We start from the raw sequence: 22,017 nt of genomic DNA, 5'->3' as shown, positions 1-22,017 counted from the left end.
TGGGGCCATAAGTTGCCCTCAATGCCCTCTTTGCTGTGCCCCTGAACTGCAGGGACAAGTGCTCAACTCAGCCCCTGAGCCATCATTTGGTGACACTATTAGCTCAGAATGGTTATTTGGGCCCTTCATACCTCTTCCTTTTGGTTAAATATAACCAGAATTAAATAAACTGGGGGTCAGAAGAATAAATAAAAGTGACTGGAAGCTTAGCCCCTGCAGGGATTCCCAGCACTTCAAGCTAATGGACCAGACAAAGGGAAATTCTGGCCTGGATGTGCTGCTGAGGTAGACGGAAGAGAAAACCCTCACCAGCCATTCCAAAAAGTCCAAGTGCAAAGGGGTTTAGTAAGGTATAAGAGACATAATACCTTGTGCTTCCGGAGGCTGCCAGGACTGGTGGGCGTAGAGATGGGAGACTGCTTAGACTTGGGGGTAGAGAGCTGGCTGCTGGAGGTTCCGTTTGCTAGCCCAAGGCAAGAGAAAAGGAAGGGGATAAAAATCAACAGCATACAAAGGAACACGTTATCCTTCCCCTCCGAAGACACTAAGAACATTCAAACGAGCTTATACAGACAACCAAGTGATGTGACTGAGTAGAACAAAGGTGAAAAGAAACACATTCCTCAGAAAGGCAAGAAATGCAATGCTCAGTTAATTAGATCCCCATACAGGGCAAGGCGGTAATCCACCCACCCATTCCCCCGTGTGCTTCCAATTACAGGGGTCTGGTTCTTTTCAAATCTTTTTCATATTCATTCCCAAGTTTGACCCTAGCAACATCTCTGGGAGGTAGTCTGGGAACATATTACTTTGTTTCAATTTTATATGTTAGACAAAATTGAGGCACAAAGAGATTATGTTGCCTTACCTTAAAGGGGAAGAAATATGGGTGATTTGGACCAGGGCGCACATCCCCTTTGGTGACAGATGATATGGCAGCTGCAGGACAGCCCCGTTGTCTATCTCTCTCCCCTCTCTCTTTTCCTGCTCATCTTTCCTCCCACTCTCTCTCCCCTACCTCATTCCGAGTGCAAAGAACAGAAGGGAAAAAAAAGAGAGAGGGAGCTAATTAGGAAGAAGAATGAAAAAGAAAGTGGAGGAGAAACAGAGTGCGAAACATAAAGGGAGGTGCCTACAGCAAAATGGGCAGAGGAGAGAATCGAGAAAGAGGGAGAGAAGATCAGGAATGGAGGAAATGAGACAGGAGACAAAGATTCTTGGGGACGAGAAGAAGGAGGAAGTTTGAAATCGGGAGAAAGGCTTAGAGACAGAAAAGGGATGACGATAGCCAGAGTCAGGGTGCACCCGCATTTGTCTCTAGTCAGTAAAATGCTGAAAATGAGATGGTTTAGTATTTAACATCTCCATATTCCACTGTGTTTGCAAAACTGTCTTATATTCCCTTGCTGACTAGATTTTTTTAAAGATCCAATCGTGTAAAGAAATGTGGTGCACTGAAATAGAACAATTAGCAGCTTTCAAAGGGGATTCATGTTCAGACATCTCGTCTAAAGTTAATCTCTTCCAAAATCTAAGGACCTACATTGTTCAGCAGATATTCTGAAATATGCTTTAAAAATAAGGGCAGGGCTTCCCTGGTGGCGCAGTGGTTGAGAGTCCGCCTGCCGATGCAGGGGACACGGGTTCGTGCCCCGGTCCAGGAAGATCCCACATGCCGCGGAGCGGCTGGGCCAGTGAGCCGTGGCCGCTGAGCCTGCGCATCCGGAGCCTGTGCTCCACGACGGGAGAGGCCACAACAGTGAGAGGCCCGCGTACCGCAAAAAAAATAAGGGCAAATATCCCAAGGGTGTTGGTGGGGTGGGGGGAGGAGAAGAGAAAGAAGGAAGGGAAGACAGGAGGGGGGTGGAAGGACATTGAAAAAGTTAAGCAGGAAGATGGCCTGAGGGTGTTGCTGTTAGTCCCACAGGTAAAGCTTAAACTGGTGTATCATGAGTATTTCCTGAGGATATACTTTCTCTGCACCACGTATGGTAATGTTTCCCTAGGTTCTGGAACCTGCGTATCAACTGTAGAGATGAAAGAGACATCAGTGTGGTGGTTGATGAGTTTACCCAAGTGCAAGTGAGCTGAAATATGGGCACTAGGAATCCACCATCTGGCCCTGCCTGTGTATTCGCTCATCTCTAACCCACTCACTGAGAGGCCTTTCTCCCTGTCAGGGCTTCCTGGAAGTCATTCATTCAGTTGGCCAGTAGCTACAGAGTACTTTCTCTAAGCGAAGCCAAGTATTAGACGTTGAGGTTTCAGAGATGAGTAAGTCACTTCCAGTGAGGTGGCAGGTAAGAATACAGTGGGAATAAGTGCTATGACAGAGCCCTACAAGGGGTATTACTGGAGCCCAGTGGAGAGGCTTTGAAATCAGGGGACTAGGAGGCAACACCTGAAAAAAGTCTTGAGAGGTGCCTCTGGAATAGACAAATCCACAGAGACAGAAAGTAGATCAACGGTTGCCAGGGGCTGGCCAGCAGGGGGCAAGGAGGAATTAGGCAGGGCAGGATGGAGAGGTCTGCTAATAGGTACAGAGTTTCTTTGAGGGGATGAAAGTGTTCTGGCATTAAATAGTGGTGATTGTTGCACAACACTCTATGGCTAAACTAAAATCCAGTGAATTGTACATTTTAAATGAGTGAGCTGTCTGTTATGTCAGTTATAGCTCAATAAAGCCATTGAGACAGTGAATTGGAGCTGGTTGGGCACAGAGGGTAGAAAGGGTATTCCAGACTTCAGAATTACACCAGTAGGGGCAAAGACATGGCGGTGTGAAAGAATACAGTATGTTTACAGAAGTGCAAACAGCTCCAAATGGCTCAAGGAGAGGATGCCAGCAGTGAATTCTGAGAGATGAGACTGGAGTTGAGGATAAACACCAGACCCCGGGGGCCTTTTGTGAAGTCTGGGTTTGATGTGTGAAAGAAATCTGGGAGCGATACCATCAAATTTGCACTTAAAAACTATGACTCCAGATGCAGGGGGAAGACTGGTGAGGTGGGGGGTGTGTGTGTGGGAGGGTTAAAGGTAGAAGCAAAGAGATTGGCTAGAAGACAATGCATTAGTCCAGGTGAGAGGCGGTGACGGCTTAAATTAAAGTACTGGGGAGGGAGAGAAGGGATCGGGAGAAGATAGAGGCCTAGAGGCCAGGCAAGTTTGGAGTGAGCGTGATGTGCACGTACCATGCAAGCCACGCAAGGAGGAACACGACCTGTGCCAAACAGCACACAGACTGGGGGAGCTAGGCTCTGCCAGGGCACTAGGCTTTCTGGTGAATAAAAGAGGCACTTTGGAAAAGGCAAGAGTCCGTGAAGCCACAGTGAGGCAAAGGAGTCATTTACTCTGCAGGAAAAGGAAGGAGTGCCTGGGGGTCTCCAAACAGGACCTGGCCCCTAGTATTCAAGATGGGAGAGCAATCTTTGTGATCAGTGTCAGCTGACATAATGAACGTCTTCCAAAAGACCCCTGACCCCAGCCAGGAAGTCTAACAGATGTAGGCATCCCCAGGTAAGTGCCGCCATGTTGTTCCACGTGGTCACTGTACCTTTCGGCAACAACAGATTCTAGTTTCCCAGCATTTGTCAGCCACGCTACAAAAGGATGGCTACTATACTTCCAGTGTGAAAACTGTCCTTTTCACCTACCCTCTTATCTAGCTTCTTATCTGAGAATGCGCCCACTGGTCTTGGCAAAATGTGGAAAATTATTAACCAAAGCTTATCTGTATGGGAGTCAGTTTCCACTTATTGGCCATAGATCTGCACATACAGGTTTCTTTTGCAATTTCTAGTTCTTTTATCAATATTCTCTGTAACTCTCTCATCCGCAAACTTTACGGGGAATACATAAATACATATTCCATGTATACCTCTCTCTATTCTCTGTATGTCTGTATATGTTTCACTGCCACTCCCCCAATCAACCAATCCCCAGATCAATCTTAAGTTGCTTATAAATAAAGGATTTAATTTTGTCATCAACATTCAATAAGCATTTGGAAAATCAGTTTTTCACAATTTAACTACAATTAATTTAATTGTTGAAAAAAACGTAGACACTTTCCCAGACTTCCCTGATGGAATCAAACCCAAAGATGGACATAGAGAAATGAGAAAATATAGACACGTACAGGCAAATGTCAATTCCTTACAAGCTGAAGGAGCAGACTACATAAAAATATATTCTCATATGCATTTCTTCTATGGGTTCTGTGGGGAAAAAAATCTGGGAGGGTGCCATTTGATTTGAATTCTGAAGCCAATTCGTATAAATGTCACGTAAAAGAAGTAGCAGGGAAAGATGAAAATAGGGTTTGACGAACTGTGCATAGCCTTGGATTGGCAAATCCACATGGAAAGCTGTCACAGTTCATTTTGAGAGTGACTGGAAATAACACCGGTTTGATAGCCCTCATTTTCCTTTACTCTGCTTTACTAAACATCTTTAGTTCCTGTCTCTGATGTTCCAGTTCTCAGCTGCAATTTGAGATTTGTATTGGGGGAGTCTTTGCCCTCTTTTACTCGTCTCTCTCATTTCCCTCCTCAGAACCACAGCACTGCCTCACTGTTGTCACCCTTTATTTATTCATAGTCCAAATCCTTTTATTTCTTTCTTCTCATTGTGCAGTTCATTTTTTCCCCTCTACAGCAAGGTACATCAGGAACTTTTCAATCTCCTAGGCTGTCTTATCAGTCTTATCAATAAAAACCAGGATAATAATGCTTACTGTGTGTCTGTGATAAGCTAGGCACTCTTCTTTTCTCTCTTTCCATTCTCTCTCTCTCTCTCTCTCTCTCTCTCTCTCACACACACACACACACACACACACACACACACACACAGAGCCTCATCTAGTCGTATTCTAATTTCTGTTAGGGAAATAGAGGCTCGCTCCAGTTAGGGGTAGCAAAGTCAGGATTTGAACACAGGTCTCTCTGATTCCAAAGTCTATGTGTGTTTTGGTTTGTTTTCAGTTTTCGCTACATTGCTCTTCCTTTTTTACATGATTTGCTTCTGGGACTCCTACTTATGACAACTTTCTGATGGCGGGTAGGAAGGAAGGAGAAGGTTTGTGACAGAGGAAAAAAGAAAGAAAGAGGAGCAGGTAGAAGCAGACACCAGAGCTTATGCTCATCTTCTAGACTTTTATCCTACTTGATCTAGTTTAGATTAGAAAGTGATTAGCAAGAGCTATCTTCCATTCACCCTACCAACTGGGTTTCATAGAAAATGTCATGAAACAATAGCAGACAGAGCAGCCAGACAGACATGTAACTACCCTCATGCCACATGCCTCTGGGAAGATGGTATCTGTGCCCTGTCACGCCCCTCAGGTATGCAGCACAACTGCCAAGCTTGGCCTGGCACAGTCTTGGCTTACTAGCTTCTCTGAATGATTATACCTGCCCATTCCCCAGCGCTTGTTTTTAAATCCTTGGCTCTATCAGAATGGAACAGGACAAGCCCAAACAAAAGATGGCGGGTAAGGTAACTAGGCTGAATTAACTAGATTTGCAGGGATTTAAATGTGTAGGGGAATACGGGTTCCCAGGAGTGAGGGACAAGGCGGAGGGAGTCAGTTCCCAAAGAACAAGGAGAAAGTTCAGTCTCTTGCATGGGCGGCCAAGGGCAGAGTATGGTCACCAGCCTGGCAAGTTGATGCTGAGCTCTTAAGACTATGGATTCCCTTGTCTGGAGGCTGGACTGATCCCTGGAAATCAGGACGCAACTGTGTGTAAGGTGGATGTAAGTAGCCCCAGGTACAGTGATTAAAGAATTGTCTGGGCAATGAGTTAGACAAGCCATTATACTCTCCGGGTTCAAGTTTGCATGGCGCAGGAAGAAAAGGGCCGGTTTGACATATGTTTTCACCCAACCTTTGACTGGAGAGCAAACTGATTTAACACTCATCCACTTAGCTCTGGCTTTTCCCTCCCATTCTAAATCCCAACACTTGAGCTCAACTCAAAATCAAGTCTACTGGTTTTGGTTTGATGTCTATTTTGAAATATTGCTCACTGAAAATAAATAACTCAGTCTACAAAAAAAAAGCCATGACAATAATTTCAGAGCCACCTTAATAATTGCAGATGTATTTCTACAATTGTTTCCAAAGCATTTTGCAATATATGAATTCACATGATTCTCCTGATAACCCCAAGAGATGGTAGCCAGGAATTAATAGTCTCCTTTTAATCACAAGGATACAGAGGCTCAGAGAGTGTAGGACTTGCTTAAAGGGTATAAACTGCTTCTTCTCAATGGATGGTGGACTTGAGGATTTGCTCACAGATTCATTTCAAAATTCCCTCAAAGTTAGCATATCACATACCACCATGACCTTTTAGTGACTGGTTCTCTGTCTTGTCTTTTCTAATTCCCTAATGCCTTGCAGAGGGAGATCTCCATATACGATACAGCAGCCACTTCCTCATTTCTTTCTCATTTTGAGATGCTCTAAGTGCTCCTTCATTCCAGTCCAAAGACACCCTGGTTCCTCCCTACTTATACAGGGAGGTTTCCTGGAAGGCCATCCAAGTAGAACCAAAGTGGTTTCAACTTACTTTAGAACAAGGCCAAGAGACAGGGCCTGTGGTTTTCACACATTCATTCCAAAGAGCCCTTGGGCGGGGTGTGTGGATTGGTTTGGCTAATTGCTTCTGCTCAGTGGAAATCCTTTGTCCCTCTCCCCAGAACCATCCAGTAGGGAAGCAAGAACTAAGGGGCCCTAAAACAGTTCTTCACTGATTTGATCATAGGGCCAGTTCTCAGACCAAATTCAAGCATAAGTTGTGAGATACCCTAAGTTCAGAAGTTGGAATTTGAACTTTAAATCTATTCCCTACAGAGTCTTAAACAGCATTGCAGTGGTGAATCTTTCAAATAGGGGAGAGAAGTAAGAGTTTTCCCTGTTGCAAAACAAATATGTGATGCTGGAGAGGGTGTGGAGGAAAGGGAACCCTCCTACACTGTTGGTGGGAATGTAAATTGACACAGCCACTATGGAGAACAGCATGGAGGTTCCTTAAAAAACTAAATATATCACTGATGAACATAGATGCAAAAATCCTCAACAAAATACTAGCAAGCAGAATCCAACAGCACATTAAAAGGATCGTACACCATGATCAAGTGGGGTTTATCCCAGGAATGCAAGGATTCTGCAATATACGCAAATCACTCAATGTGATACACCATATTAACAAATTGAAGAATGAAAACCGTATGATCATCTCAGTAGATGCAGAAAAAGCTTTCGACAAAAATTCAACACCCATTTATGATAAAAACCCTCCAGAAAGTGGGCATAGAGGGAACTTACCTCAACATAATAAAGGCCATATACGACAAACACAGAGCCAACATCATTCTCAGTGGTGAAAAACTGAAACCATTTCCACTAAGACCAGGAACTAAACAAGGTTGCCCACTCTCACCAATCTTATTCAACATAGTTTTGGAAGTTTTAGCCACAGCAATTAGAGATGAAAAAGGAATAAAAGGAATCCAAATCAGAAAAGAAGAAGTAAAACTGTCACTGTTTGTAGATGACATGATACTATACACAGGGAATCCTAAAGATGCTGCCAGAAAACTACTAGAGCTAATCAATGAATCTGGTAAAGTAGCAGGATACAAAATTAATGCACAGAAATCTCTGACGCTCCTATACACTAATGATGAAAAATCTGAAAGTGGAATTAAGAAAACACTCCCATTTACCATGGCAACAAAAAGAATAAAATAATCTAGGAATAAACCTACCTAAGGAGACAAAAGACCTGTATGCAGAAAACTATAAGACACTGATGAAAGAAATTAAAAATGATACAAATAAATGGAGAGATATACCACATTCTTGGATTGGAAGAAGGAACATTGTGAAAATGACTATACTACCCAAAGCAATCTACAGATTCAATGCAATCCCTATCAAACTACCACTGGCATTTTTCACAGAACTAGAACAAAAAATTTCATAATTTGTATGGAAACACAAGAGACCCCGAATAGCCAAAGCAATCTTGAGAACGAAAAACGGAACTGGAGGTATCAGGCTCCCTGACTTCAGACTACAAAGCTACAGTAATCAAGACAGTATGGTACTGGCACAAAAACAGAAATATAGATCAATGGAACAGGACAGAAAGCCCAGAGATAAACCCATGCACATATGGTCACCTTATCTTTGATAAAGGAGGAAAGAATATACAATGCAGAAAAGACAGACTCTTCAATAAGTGGTGCTGGAAAACTGGGCAGCTACATGTAAAAGAATGGAAATTAAGACATAAAAAAAAACTCAGAGTGGATTAAAGACCTAAATGTAAGGCCAGACACTAGAAAACTCTTAGAGGAAAACATAGGCAGAACACTCCATGACATAAATCACAGCAAGATCCTTTCTGACCTGCCTCCTAGAGAAATGGAAATAAAAACAAAAATAAACTAATGGGACCTAAGGAAACTTAAAAGCTTTTGCACAGCAAAGGAAACCATGAACAAGACGAAAAGACAACCTTCAGAATGGGAGAAAATATTTGCAAATGAAGCAACTGACAAAGGTTTAATCTCCAAAATATAAAAGCAGCTCATGCAGCTCAATATCAAGAAAACAAACAACCCAATCCAAAAATGGGCAGAAGACCTAAATAGACATTTCTCCAAAGAAGATATACAGACTGCCAACAAACACATGAAAGACTGCTCAACGTCATTAATCATTAGAGAAATGCAAATCAAAACTACAATGAGATATCATCTCACACCGGTCAGAATGGCCATCATCAAAAAACCTACAAACAATAAATGCTGGAGAGGGTGTGAAGAAAAGGGAACCCTCTTGCACTGTTGGTGGGAATGTAAATTGATACAGCCACTATGGAGAACAGTATGGAGGTTCCTTTAAAAACTAGAAATAGAACTACCATACGACCCAGCAATCCCACTACTGGGCCTATACCCTGAAAAAACCATAATTCAAAAAGAGCCATGCAACACAATGTTCATTGCAGCTCTATTTACAATAGCCAGGACATGGCAGCAACCTAAGTGTCCATCAGCAGATGAATGGATAAAGAAGATGTGGCACATATATACGATGGAATATTACTCAACCATATAAGGAAACAAAATTGAGTTATTTGTAGTGAGGTGGATGGACCTAGAGTCTGTCATACAGAGTGAAGTAAGTCAGAAAGAGAAAAACAAATACCGTATGCTAACACATATATATGGAATCTACAGAAAAAAAAATGGTTCTGAAGAACCTAGGGGCAGGGTTTCCCTGGTGGCGCAGTGGTTGAGAATCCGCCTGCCAATGCAGGGGACACAGGTTCGAGCCCTGGTCCAGGAAGATCCCACATGCCGCGGAGCAACTAAGCCCGTGAGCCACAACTACTGAACCTGCGCTCTGGAGCTATCTAGGCACAACTGCTGAGGCCCGCGTGCCTGGAGCCCGTGCTCTGCAGCGGGAGAAGCCACCTCAATGGGAGGCCTGCACACCGTGGCGAGGAGTGGCCCCCGCTCGCCGCAACTAGAGAGAAGCCCACATGCAGCAACGAAGACCCAAGGCAGCCAAAAATAGAAATAAATCAATAAATAAATTTATGTAAAAAAAAAAAGAACCTAGGGGCAGGACAGGAATACAGATGCAGGCATAGAGAATGGACTTGAGGACACGGGGAGGGGGAAGGGTACGCTGGGACGAAGTGAGAGAGTGGCATGGACATATATACACTACCAGATGTAAAATAGATAGCTAGTGGGAAGCAGCCGCGTAGCACAGGGGGATCAGCTCGGTGCTCTGTGACCACCTAGAGGGGTGGGATAGGGAGGGTGGGAGGGAGACGCAAGAGGGAGGGGATATGGGGATATATGTGTACATATAGCTGATTCACTTTGTTATACAGCAGCAACTAACACACCATTGTAAAGCAATTATACTCCAATAAAGATTTAAAAAAACAAACAAACAAAGAAAAGAACAGATATGTGTACCCAGTTGTGTAATATTTGGCACAGATCAGTTTCCCTCAAGAAGAGGACATCTGTAAGAAGGCTGCTGGATGTGCCAAGATTATTTTCTCAGGCTTGACAATGCTGACAACATTTATTTCCAGTCGAAGGTCGCTCTGCTGGGAACATGTTTCTGGTGGAGCACGCCTGTTGTCAACACTCACTCCCAATTTTATTGGGCAGGAACTAGAAGAAACTACACTGCTCTTATTTGTGGAAAGAACATATGCTTTGGAATCAGTCAGGGTTTTAAATCCTGGCTTAGCCATTTCCTAGATGTGTGACCTTGGGTGTAACCTACCCTCTGTGAGCCTGTTTCCTCAACTGTAACATTTGAATAAAAAGAATGCATATGGCAATTGTTGTTCTGAGGAGTACATGAGAGACTACATATAAAATGCTTAGCCAGGTGCCTTAGCAGATAGGGAGGCCTCAGTAATGACATCTTCTATTGCTATTACTACTGCCATTATTAGAAATGGAAGGAATTGAAGCACCAAGTTAGGAAATCGCCTTCCACAGGGGGTGATTTATCAACCTATACCGGCTGAACACTAATTCTTTCGCTAGCAGGTCAGGCATTAGAGGACTGAAGTTTTCCCGAGTGAAGCCCATAATTCTGGTTTTTGCATGTTATTGCTGTGCTCCCCAGAACAGTCTTCAGCTGTCGGCTCTTCTCTCTTTTTACTCGCTCAGCCTTACCATGGGGGCAGGAGTGATCACTGAACTCAACGTGGAAGCACTGAAGGTACTGGAGCAGGAAAGTTACACAATGGCCATGTTTTAGGATGAAAAATGTGGTGGCACCACGGCAGATGTGTAAGTGGACAGAGATTTGAAGCAGAGATACTGTGTAGGGGTGTGTTGAGTAATCCAGGCATCAGGTGATGAGGGAAAGGAAGGGACTTCTGTGTGGGAAAGGTGAAGATGTTTCAAATGTTCAACAACAGGAACAGCATATGGTGGACGTGAAGGATTAAAGAGTGGGAAGAATCAAAGATAACGCCAAGGTGTTGCGCCTGGGGAATAGAATAGAATTGATTCTACTGTCTGGGAGCTGGGGAGAGGAGATGTTTTTGACTTTTAGACACGTTGCATTTGGCACATATAAGCAGAATTGTCTGGTAAGCATTCATGGCACTGACATCCGGAAGGAAGGTTGGGGCTGGAGACGTAGATTTAACGGTCGCCTCTCTGTACCCCGATATGCTATATTCATCACCACGTCTGCTCTTTTGTTCATGCTTTCTCTGCTGCCAGAAATATCCATTTCCTTATCAATTGAAATCTAATTCTCTTTCAAGCCCCAGTTCTTCCAGGAAGCCTTCCCTTAGCACCCCAGCCCCCAATGAACTCTCTTTCCCACAAACTCCAGTACTTCCAATAGCACTTACTGCCTGTATCTCTCATGCACTTGGCATTTAAACAAACCATTATCATTAAGTCTTATTTAGCATCACAGTGCAATGGTTATATTGTGGACTGTGGAGCCAGATTGCCTGGATTCAAATCCCAGCTCTACCACTTACTAGCTCTGTGATCTTGGACAGGTCACATTGTTCATATGCCCTAGTTTCTTCATCTGCAAATGGGGATAATAGCACCTACCTCTAAAGTTGTTGTAAGGATTAAACTAGTTAATACACGTAAAGTGATTAGAACGGTTGCTTGGCACATATGAACTATGTAAGTATTTGTAAATAAAAATTTTTGTTAAATTTTATATGCATACTGGTTCCCCAAATAAATCATAAGCTTCTTAGTGACAGGTACTTCTTCTTATCATTTCTTTTCCTCATAGCACCTAGCATTACTAGTTACTCCACCAAAAATTTGGGGAATCAGTTGTATTTAAACACAAGTCCCTGGACTTCCCTGGTGGCACAGTGGTTGAGAATCCACCTGCCAATGCAGGGGACACGGGTTCGAGCCCTGGTCCGGGAAGATCCCACATGCCGAGGAGCAACTAAGCCCACGCGCCACAACTACTGAGTCTGCGCTCTAGAGCCTGTGAGCCACAACTACTGAAGCCCGCATGACACAACTACTGAAGCCCGCGTGCCCTAGAGAAGCCACCACAATGAGAAGCCCACGCTCTACAATGAAGAGTAGCCCCTGCTCGCCACAACTAGAGAAAAGCCCTCGCGCAGCAATGAAGACCCAACGCAGCCAAAAAACACACAAGTCCCCGGCTGCAGCAGGTTGCTAGGACTGCTACTGCAGGGAGATGGGTTAGCACGACCGCATCCCATGCTGTGTGGAGTGCTCAGGGACGGGGGCGGGGGGGGGGAGTGGCATTTGACTGCTTGCTCCAACCATTTACTAAACGGCTCTCCAATGGCAATGGAAAATTTGCCTTATATATAGGACAGTTCTTCCACTTAAACTAGACGTAAGCTGTGGTTTTAGAAAGAATCAGAGTGGGGGAGGAGGCAAGGCAAGTTTTTCTCTTCCCATAGCTTCGCCAAGGGCACCACTTCCCCTTGGACTGACTGTAGGGGAGCTGGTGGATTGTCTAGGACTGGGCACTGGAAACAAAGGTGCTTAATTACTCATGGCTTGCTCTATGCTGCACAAAGAGAATGACACAGATACCACCCCCCTCTCCCAGTCTCTCCACATCCCTTGCCTGGAGGTGGGGGAAGGTGGAAGGAAGCAGAGAAGCAAGGACCATGCAACAGAGACTGTTTATTCACCACTCTGGAGCTTCTACACCCTGATTTAAGGACAACGCAAGGACCGCCTACCTGGGAGTCAGGAGAGCTGGGCTCTCGTTCTTGAGTACTAAATAGATATCGGGAAGACTGAAAGATTTACTGAACCTCTTTATATGTTAGTTCTCCAATCTAAAAAAAACTGGATAATTTTCCTTTCCCAATTTAAGCCATGGTGCTATTATGAGTGACAACTGAGATGACAGGTTTGGAAATATTTTGCAAAGTGCAGAGCATTTACTTCATGTAAAAGATCATTATCTGGAACTTCTCTCAGATGCAGAAGAAGGGTATTGTGCTGTCTACTAGTCACACATGGCTAGTGAGCATTTGAAGTGTGGCTAGTCAGAATTGAGATGTGCTGTAAGTGTAAAATACAGTCCCATTTCAACAAATGTAAAATATCTCAACAATTTCTTACATTGGTTACATGATGAAGTGATAAGATTTCAGATATATTCAGTAAAATAAAATACATTTTCAAAGCTAATTTCACCTGTTTCTTTGAGCGTAACTGTGGCTACTAGAAAATTTAAAATTACATACAAGGATTGCATTTGTGGCTCTCATTATATTTTTATTAGACCGAGCTGGTACATCCAGACAGTCACATTCAGGAAGGTCAGAACATCCAGGCCCCTCCATCTTAGGCAACCCAAAGCAGCGTCTTTGGTTCAGAAGAGGACTCCCGGATACTATTCTCCCATGGGCACCCTCACCTGGCTGTTTTGTGGCCCTCGACCTCCCCTTTCAAAAGCTATGTATTTTGGTAGAGAAGACATTCATTCTTGGGCGTTTGGGAACAGGGAAGATTTGACTTTCAGGAATAGGTGCACATAGGTTGGGGGAAGGAGGGTGGAGAACATCGGGTTGCTGCAACAATGATATACTATTGAAGAATAGCAAACTAATGATCACATTACAATCCTCTCAAGTGGGAATTAGCTTCCTTGGAGGCTCCTTTAAAAAAAAAAAAAAACAACAGAAAGAAAAAGAAAAGATTCCTTCCCAGCAACTAGCTGACTTTGTCCTTTTAATTCAATTCAATTCAATTCAATTGGGGGGTAGCTGCATAAAGAGAAAAATTAACACATTAATGGCTAAAATGGAAGTAGAGAGACACAGAAATGTCTTCCTTTAGTTCTGAAGCCAGGCTTACCTTTGCCCATCAAATGGCAAGTCCTAGGTTAATCGAAAGGGAGCACTGCACAAACTTCCTTCAAACATTCCACAGGAGCCTTCTGGGCTCAGGTTTCATCTGCTTACCACACAATCCCTTGCCCTACTTTAAAGACAAACCTGGCTAATGGGACTTGGATTCTCAGAGTCTGTCAGCTCTGCCCAGTGAGAATGAGAGCTCCTTATAGCAATATTGTATAGACAATCAAATCCTTCCTTAACTCAAGTTTAGGGCTTAGCAACAGACATTCCCTCTGGGGGCAAACTCAGTACTGGCAGGAGTAGGGACTGAACTTGAAGGGAATAAAGTAGAAGGACTTTGATTTATTCATGGGCAGAATGGGAAAGAGACAACTTAAGGAATAAGGAACAAAGAATCAAATTATGACGCAAATTACAGACCAAATAGCATCAATTTCCTAAGCCTCAAGTCAAACTGAACCCAGATATTAACTGAACCATGAATTGGACCAAATATATATATTTTATATATACATATATTATATATATAATATATATATATATTTGAAAAGCTAGCAAACTTGTTCAAACCAGAAACAAACCTATATATTTTCTAATGAACTAGAACATCAAAACATTCCTTTAACTGAACCTGAACTGAGCCAATGTTTCATTTGGTTTGAATCCCGGCTAAAGAGGAAGATTTTTGGCTTTCGTTTGCCATCAAAGGAAGGTAGTTAAGATTCCCTGGAAATGGCCTATCTTCCACAACCTTTAGTCACTCAGGTTGAATGAAGAAATGTGGATCCATCCACAAGTCTCAGATCTAAGACAGACCGACACAGAATGGAAACAGGGTGGTACTACCATGTACTACAAAAGAACAAAGAATTTCAGCCCCACACACTGCCATTATTCTTTGGTTAAATGTATATTCATCTGTATATGTCTCTTGCTAACAGCTCAGAAAGCCTTGATGCTTTATGAAACAATTCTTTCTTTATGTTTGTAAGGAGAAATTTATGCTAATGCAAAACTCTGCATTGTCTATAGCTCACCCTTCTTGTTACCTGATTCTGATTCTGTGGAAGCTATTTTACAACCCTGGAAATCACCGATAACAATGGAAAATGATTTTTGTCTAGACATGCAAATTCTGTCTTATCCAAAATGGAAACCAAGTCTTAGACAAGGTAAGAAACTTGTCCCAAGTCACAAAGCTGGGAAGTGGTATAATTGGGTTTTCCTAGAGAGATGTCTCTCCCTCCTCTTCCATATCCTATCTCCCTACACCTCCCAGCTTGAGATGGTCCTGAGTGAGGAGGGGGTGGAAAAGGGAAAATGGGTATGTCAAATCTGAACCTTACCTAAAGTCCTGTTTGCCCGAGATCAGCTTTGCCCCTGTGCAATGTTCACCGAGTGGATGTCCTAGACTTGGCCCTAAACTCCCATGGCATGGGCAAGGTTGTGTTACGTGAATCCTTTTACCCTTTGGGGCTGAAATCATGTGGGGGCTCTAAATACATCATCTAAGATAAGCTCAAATGTTCCGGAAATTGCCATGAAGGTTGGCTAGACTAGAGTTTGACTTCATTTATGTTCATGAACTATCTGAAATGAAGATATTTAAATTCTCTCTACTGAGGATAACACTTTAGATTTTTTACTGGTAGGAAACTGGGGCTGCTTGTAATTCTGATATCTGCCAAAGTAAGGTCCCATTTTCCTACCTCAAATTGGTTACTTTGTTTACCTTGTGTGTGTGAATACATCCTCATTCCTTCTTTTAGCAAGGGAGGTCTGAAGGAATAAGAATAGATCTTGCCTGCCTAAGCCTAGGTTGGGATCTATTATAACTCCTTTCAATTTGACACATATTCATTGAGTCCTAATGCATTCCTTCTCTGTCTCCAACATCTTAGAATCAGTGAAGTGCATACATTTTAGAAGGGAAATTCTGCATGTAGTATGCTGGAGATCAGTTATTTGACACATCTTTAAACTGTGTTTAATTACAGGTGGTTGGGTTCATGTGTTCTGGGTAATCCAATTGGATACAGTCTGCAAAGAGAATCGATTTACTTCAAACTGCTACCACTCCAGCATTTCTAACTAATGGGTTATGTGATGGTTTAAAACTAGGTCCACAAATTCTTTGATATTCCTCCCTTCCAGAAATGGAGCCTGCTTCCCCTCCCCTTGAATGTGGGCTGGCCTTAGTGACTGCTTCTAATGAATAAAACAGAAGTGACAGTGTGTAGCTTTGGAGAGGAGACCATAAAAGGCACCACATCTTCTTCCTTATTCACCCTCTTGAATTGCTGTCTGTGGGGAAGATCCTGCCAATGGCCATCTTGGAAGTGGATCCTACAGTCCCAGTTGAGCCTTCAGATGACTACAGCCCCTACTAATACCTTGACCTCAACTACATGAGAGATTCTGAGCTGGACACAACCACCCAGCTAAGCCACCCCAGAATTCCTGACCCACAGAAACTGTGAGATAAAAAAAATGTTTGCTGTTTTAAGCTACTATGTTTCCGAGTAATTTGTTTTATAGCAAGAGATAAGTAATACAGGTTAGAAATCCCAGAAATAGCCAGTGATACTTCTGAAAAAATTATCAGCTAAGTGGTTATTGCCAGACTTTAGGAATCTTGATCAACTGTTTAAAGTCCATTTTTTGGGCAAGGCCCTGCTTAGAACCTTATAAACAATTTCATTCTCAATCCAAGTGCTAAACTCTAGGTCTTTGTAGTTTGAGCAATATGAATTTGCTTAGATAGATTCATGTGCTGTTCTGTACGCTTAATCAAAATATCACCAAACACATGCATTTTTTATTCCTTCCGCAAATATTACCTACATGCTTATTGGGTCTCTAGTACCATGCTGGGTGAAATAGGTGCTCTTATGCATCTATTCATTCACAAGCATTATCTGAGCATCTACTAGGACCCAGGTACTGTGCTCAGCACTGAGGATACAGAAATGAACATGACACCTTGCCCTTGAGGGAACCAGCATTTAGTTGATGAAGTAAATACATACAAGTAAATACATACTTTACAACACAGTTGTGGTGAATATTACCCCAGAGATATGAATACCGTGCTATGATGTTGCGGAGAATGGAACAACTATTTCTATTTGAGGTGTTGAAGGATGAGTAGGAGTTTTCAAGCAAAGAAGAGTGGCAGGTTTGAGGGATGGCATTCCAGGTGCGGGAGAACAGGGTATGCAAAGAGATGGAAGCATGAAAAGCCTGAGCTGCCTCTTCACAGTTGAGTTCCTTCTGCTTGAGAATAAAGAGATGGCCGGTGATAGGCATGGTAGTGTGAGGCCAGCAGGACTGGCTTTTTTTCCAGGCCACGGGCATTTCAAAGCCAACAGGCTGCTCAAGCTGCCTCAAATTGAAGAAGCGATAAAGAGTGCTTTTGCTCTCTGCCCCAAGGCTCTCAGGCTAGAAGAATTCTCATGGTGAACCCTGAGCTTTGGGAGGACAAATGAGTAAATCTTCTGGAGCATATAATTTCTTTACCATGAAGGACTCAAATTGTCCGTGCATGAGTCTACTAAGCTTCTAAACTTGGCCTTCTCTGCCCTTTTGCCTTTTAGATCAGTGCCACTCAAGCTATGGGTGTACCAGTGCCACTCAAGCTATGGGTGTACCTTGTACCAGAATGTAAGCCAGCACACTGCTGCCTTTATCAGTAAAATCATGCTGTGAAGTAAATGGTTTGCTCAGTGGCATGATTTACATTTGCCACAAGCTCCTAATCTCATCACACACTGATAAATAGTTCATGGGTCAGCAGTGATCCCTAGACCACATTTTTTAGATTGCTCACTGTCCACTAAATAAAATCCTCTATGACAAATGTCTTTATTTCCTTTCAGAGCCTGGCCTATATGTCCTTTACTCCTGTGAGAATGATGCAATTTATTTTGTTTCTCTTTTGGTTTTGACTTCTAAAAACATTCAAAGTCAAATTTGAAGCTCAAGGGCATCCACCATGTTGACACTTTGAGGGAGGTGGCTTTTTTTCCACATTTTGTTTTTGATTCTGATTTTCTATCTCAAATTTACGTTTGACTTGATTATTTCATTGACTATGCATTGGCTGGATGACGTTGAGAATGATGGCAATGAACACAACCATGACAAATAGCATTACAGCAGGCATGGCAAGTGGGTCAGATCTCTGGTCTGCATCCATTTGAGTAGAATCGGTGTTGTAGCTGTGTCTCCATGACTCCAAACAAGTTGAACTGGTTAGTCTCTGAACTGATAGAATTGGTCTCATGGAGACACAAATGGTGTTCATGAGGAACTCATTCCTCTGCATGCAGAGGGTACTGGCCTCTGTAAATGAAGTCAGCGTGCACAGTTAGGAGAAGAGCACTCACCGTCTTGGTCGTTACCTGAGTCAGCTGGAGACTTGCTCCGGCGCATGGGGCCAGGGCTCTTGGCTGAACTCTTCTGAGGTGTTGGGGATGCCTTTGGGCCAGCTGTGGCTGATGGGTTTCCCTTCATGACTCGGCATTCTGGTGGAAAAGGACACAGACAGCTTAGTAGAGCCGGGGAGAACCAAGACTCAGCATCTTACCAACCTCTGGAAACTGCTATAAGCACCACATACCAAAGCACCTTAGGGCTCAGGACTACAAGGTGGTTCTCATTGTTTGAAGGAACGATGGCTCTGGAGAGGGAGGCGTGGGAGAAACTTTCAAAAGTCACCTGGGCTAAGCCAGGTGTCTAAATTCCTGAATCATGGAAACAAGGGAAGGAGTAGAAAAGCAGTTCGGGCAGGTAATTCAATAGTCAACTCAATCACTTTTGGATAACCCAGTCATGTCTCAGAATAGCACCTGTTGGCATAATTAATTAATTTCCTTGGAGAAGAGACTGACAGCTCAGAGGTTGCAGCCACGCAGATGAAACATTCGTGAGTAATTTAAAGGAGGGGGAGGGAGCTATTATTTATTATTCATCGCATGCCATGTATTGTAATAGGCGTATTAAGGACGTCATGCCATTTTATAAATAAGCACTACCACCACCACCACCATCTTGCATTTACAGAGAACTACGTTCCTGCTACTTCCCCAACCCCAATCTGACACGTTCAGAGCACCCTTTCTAATGCAGGTCACTCAGCATCCCTACAATGGTAATTTGGGGGCGCTGATTGTACTAATATATTAGGAGGATTATTATACTCATATTGTTGATGAGAATACAAAGAGCTTAAGCCTCTTGCTTAGCGTCACAAAGGAAGAAAACAGCAGAATAAGGATGAGCAGTCAAGTCTCCTGAGTCCCAGTCTAGAGCTCTTTCCACTATACTTTCCCCAACCTCACGTGATCATGCTCAAAGTGGAACCAAACAGCTAGGCACAGGGTTGTCTCTTCATTGGACACCTCCTTGTCACCTTCTACTTAAAGATACATTGAAAATATCAGTTACTCAGAAAGATTAGGTCTTTTCTGGTAAATTAAGTTTTTCAGGAAACGGAGTTAAGCAGAAAGCTCATTTTTGTTTGTTCTACTTCTTGTTTTGATTGATAAACTTTAGTGATTACTGTCCAGAGCCGAAGATGTAGAAGATACAAGAAACTGGACACAGCCCGAGATTTGTTTAGCTATTTTCTGGTCATTTGCCTCTTCTCAAAGTGAACACAGCAGAAATGCCACCCCTTTCAGGGTCCCTGTCACTTGAGTTGTTTGTAAACTCTATATTAGTAAAACTTGATTTGTTTTCTCCCACACTTTATTCCTCATTATTGGGAAATATGTTTTGAATGTGTCTTTCCATCGGGATCATACCCTAGTCCTGTGGCTGTGTGAGCTAATTCACCGTGAACTTACACGTGGAGCTTGGACTCAAGCAAAGGGAGATGGGCAGATGTTCACCTCCTTCCTGAAATTAACAATCTTCTGGAATCTTGAGCCACAAATCAGGGGGAATGGGGCAACAAGCCAGAAGGTGGGAAGAGGGAAAATGTTTGACACTAACAACACAGTGGAAAATATTCCTAAAATGGAACCATCAACATGGGCCAAATAGCTGGAGGATGTTGACTAGAAAAAAAAACATATGCATACAATATTCAAGTTCTGAATCCAAATGTTCCTTCCCGTGGTCTGATTGAGCCTGTCAGCCCATGTGACATAATATATGGGTCAAGAAATATGGTCACTATTGGGGCCGGTAGTGAGTTTTATTGAGTCTGGAGGCCAAACATCTGAGATATGCAATCAACTTTCACTTAGAGACTCATGTATCCAACTATACAAGAGAAAGGGACCATCCATGGATGTTTTCCAGGCCATATAAGCCCATGGAAATCCTAAGGGATAGAAGGAGCGAGAACAATGGAACAATAAAATTCAGTGGTTGTCCTTACCATTTTCATCCAGAGAAAAGTCATCCTGAGCATAACGAAATTTTTCAGGACCGCAGGCAATAAACACGTCGTCATCACCAAAGAAATCATGGAGACAGGTTACCTACAGAGAAAGCGGAAACATTGACTTGATATTTGATGGTCTTGTGACAGTGAACTTCATGCCATGTTGGCACGGGAAAAAAGTTTCACATTTTAGCCCCCAGGGATCTCCTTTTTCTCAAAATACCAGGCTCACAGTCTGCACCACAGCCCCTCGTGAGTAAAGATATACTGAGTGCCATTTTCTTTCCATGTTGCATGTGTGGTACCTTGTTTCCATTTCACCAAGAGTAACTTCAAGACCATGTCCAAATGGAATGTTCCCCTCTGAATTAAAGTCAGCAAGCAGAGGACCCTACAAATGTCACCTTTCCTCAGAGCCTCAGACAAGAGTGCTGCTAGCCCAAGTCTGGGGGCAGGGGTGTAGGCCAAGGAAGATGAGAAAGACCTTCTGCAACCTGAGATGGACAGACTCTGGCTGACTGAGACGTGGAAGTCCCTCTCTCCATCTTCACGAGTTTTGAAGAAGGACACCAGTTTTTAACCGCTTTGGACCCACAAAAATTGGACTTTTTGCTAAAAGTGAACTGAGCACCTGGTAGTAGCCCAGGATACCATTCCTCTCTGAAAAAGAAGGAGGGGAAAACCGTCCTAACCACTTAAAATTTATTCAAGAGCAATGGGTCCCTGTAGGCTTGAGGGTCTGCTGGAAAAGTCGTGTTCCCAGGACCCTTCCCGCCCTCTAGTGCCCTATGCATTGCGGCTTGTCCACAACAGAGAGACGGTCCTCCCCAACTCCTTTTCTGCACAAAGAAATGAGGGTCCCTGGGAAAGTATGCTGCTCCTGCAGTCTCCCCACCTCTCAGCTTTCCTAATTACATTTGATAATTAGTCCAGCACACCAGGGAAAGCCCAGGAGAAACCAGAGAGTCAAAACATTCTTTTTTTTTTTTTTTTTCAACGGAGCGCAGGCTCCGGACGCGCAGGCTCAGCGGCCATGGCTCACGGGCCCAGCCGCTCCGCGGCACGTGGGATCCTCCCGGACCGGGGCACGAACCCGTGTCCCCTGCATCGGCAGGCGGACTCTCAACCACTGCGCCACCAGGGAAGCCCAGAGTCAAAACATTCTTATCCCAATCCTCAGCTTGACACCCATTCATTCCACAATCATGTAATAACAAACAGAGCCACCACTAATTGAATGCTTACTCTGAACAGGCACTCTGCTAAGTACTTCCAAATCTGTCATCCCATTTTACTCTCACAACGATTCCCAGACGTTGACATTATTGTCATCGCTATTTTACAGATGAGAAAACTGAGGTCCGGAGACAATAAGTAAATTACTCAGGTGGAAAGCGATGAAGCCAAATAAGTGCGGATCGACGTGACGCCAAAGCCTGTGCTTTTAGCCACTCGGTAATACAAAGCACTTACATATGGTTCAGGCACTGGGGAGACAAAGATGAGTAAGACTCAGGCCATGACTCCACGGAGCTCATAATCTGATGGAATGAGATACACTGAAACAGAACATTTCAGTATCATGTCATGAGTGCTAGGAGTATCTGCAGGTGCCTTGCGAGCTATTTAGTACCACCTCCAAGTGACCCAGTCACTAACTGGCACGTTAGTTCAATAAGCAGCCTGCATATTGCCCTGGTAGTGGATCCAACGACAGAGGCT

The 22,017-nt window shown here is 43.4% G+C and overlaps 1 protein-coding gene across 1 annotated transcript in view; it reads right to left on the bottom strand.

Moving 5' to 3' along the window:
• Positions 1-20,688, bottom strand: part of LOC111165762 (neuronal migration protein doublecortin) — a 36,466-nt gene extending 15,778 nt beyond the window's left edge. The window contains exons 1-3 of the mRNA XM_022556718.2: positions 20,290-20,688; positions 18,305-18,427; positions 369-463 (exon numbers count right to left, since the gene is read on the bottom strand). Of these exons, the coding sequence (XP_022412426.2) occupies positions 369-463; positions 18,305-18,416 (207 nt within the window). The 5' untranslated portion in view covers positions 18,417-18,427; positions 20,290-20,688. The remainder of the gene's footprint in view (positions 1-368; positions 464-18,304; positions 18,428-20,289) is intronic.
• Positions 20,689-22,017: the final 1,329 nt, after the last annotated feature.

This window comes from Delphinapterus leucas, chromosome X, assembly GCF_059928025.1.
Source record: "Delphinapterus leucas isolate spDelLeu-1000000601 "Yukka" chromosome X, BTC_Dleu_Yukka2, whole genome shotgun sequence".
NCBI classification, from domain to species: Eukaryota; Metazoa; Chordata; class Mammalia; order Artiodactyla; family Monodontidae; genus Delphinapterus; species Delphinapterus leucas.
Note: the sequence above shows the minus strand (reverse complement) of the source record. Positions and strands in the feature narration are given on the sequence as shown.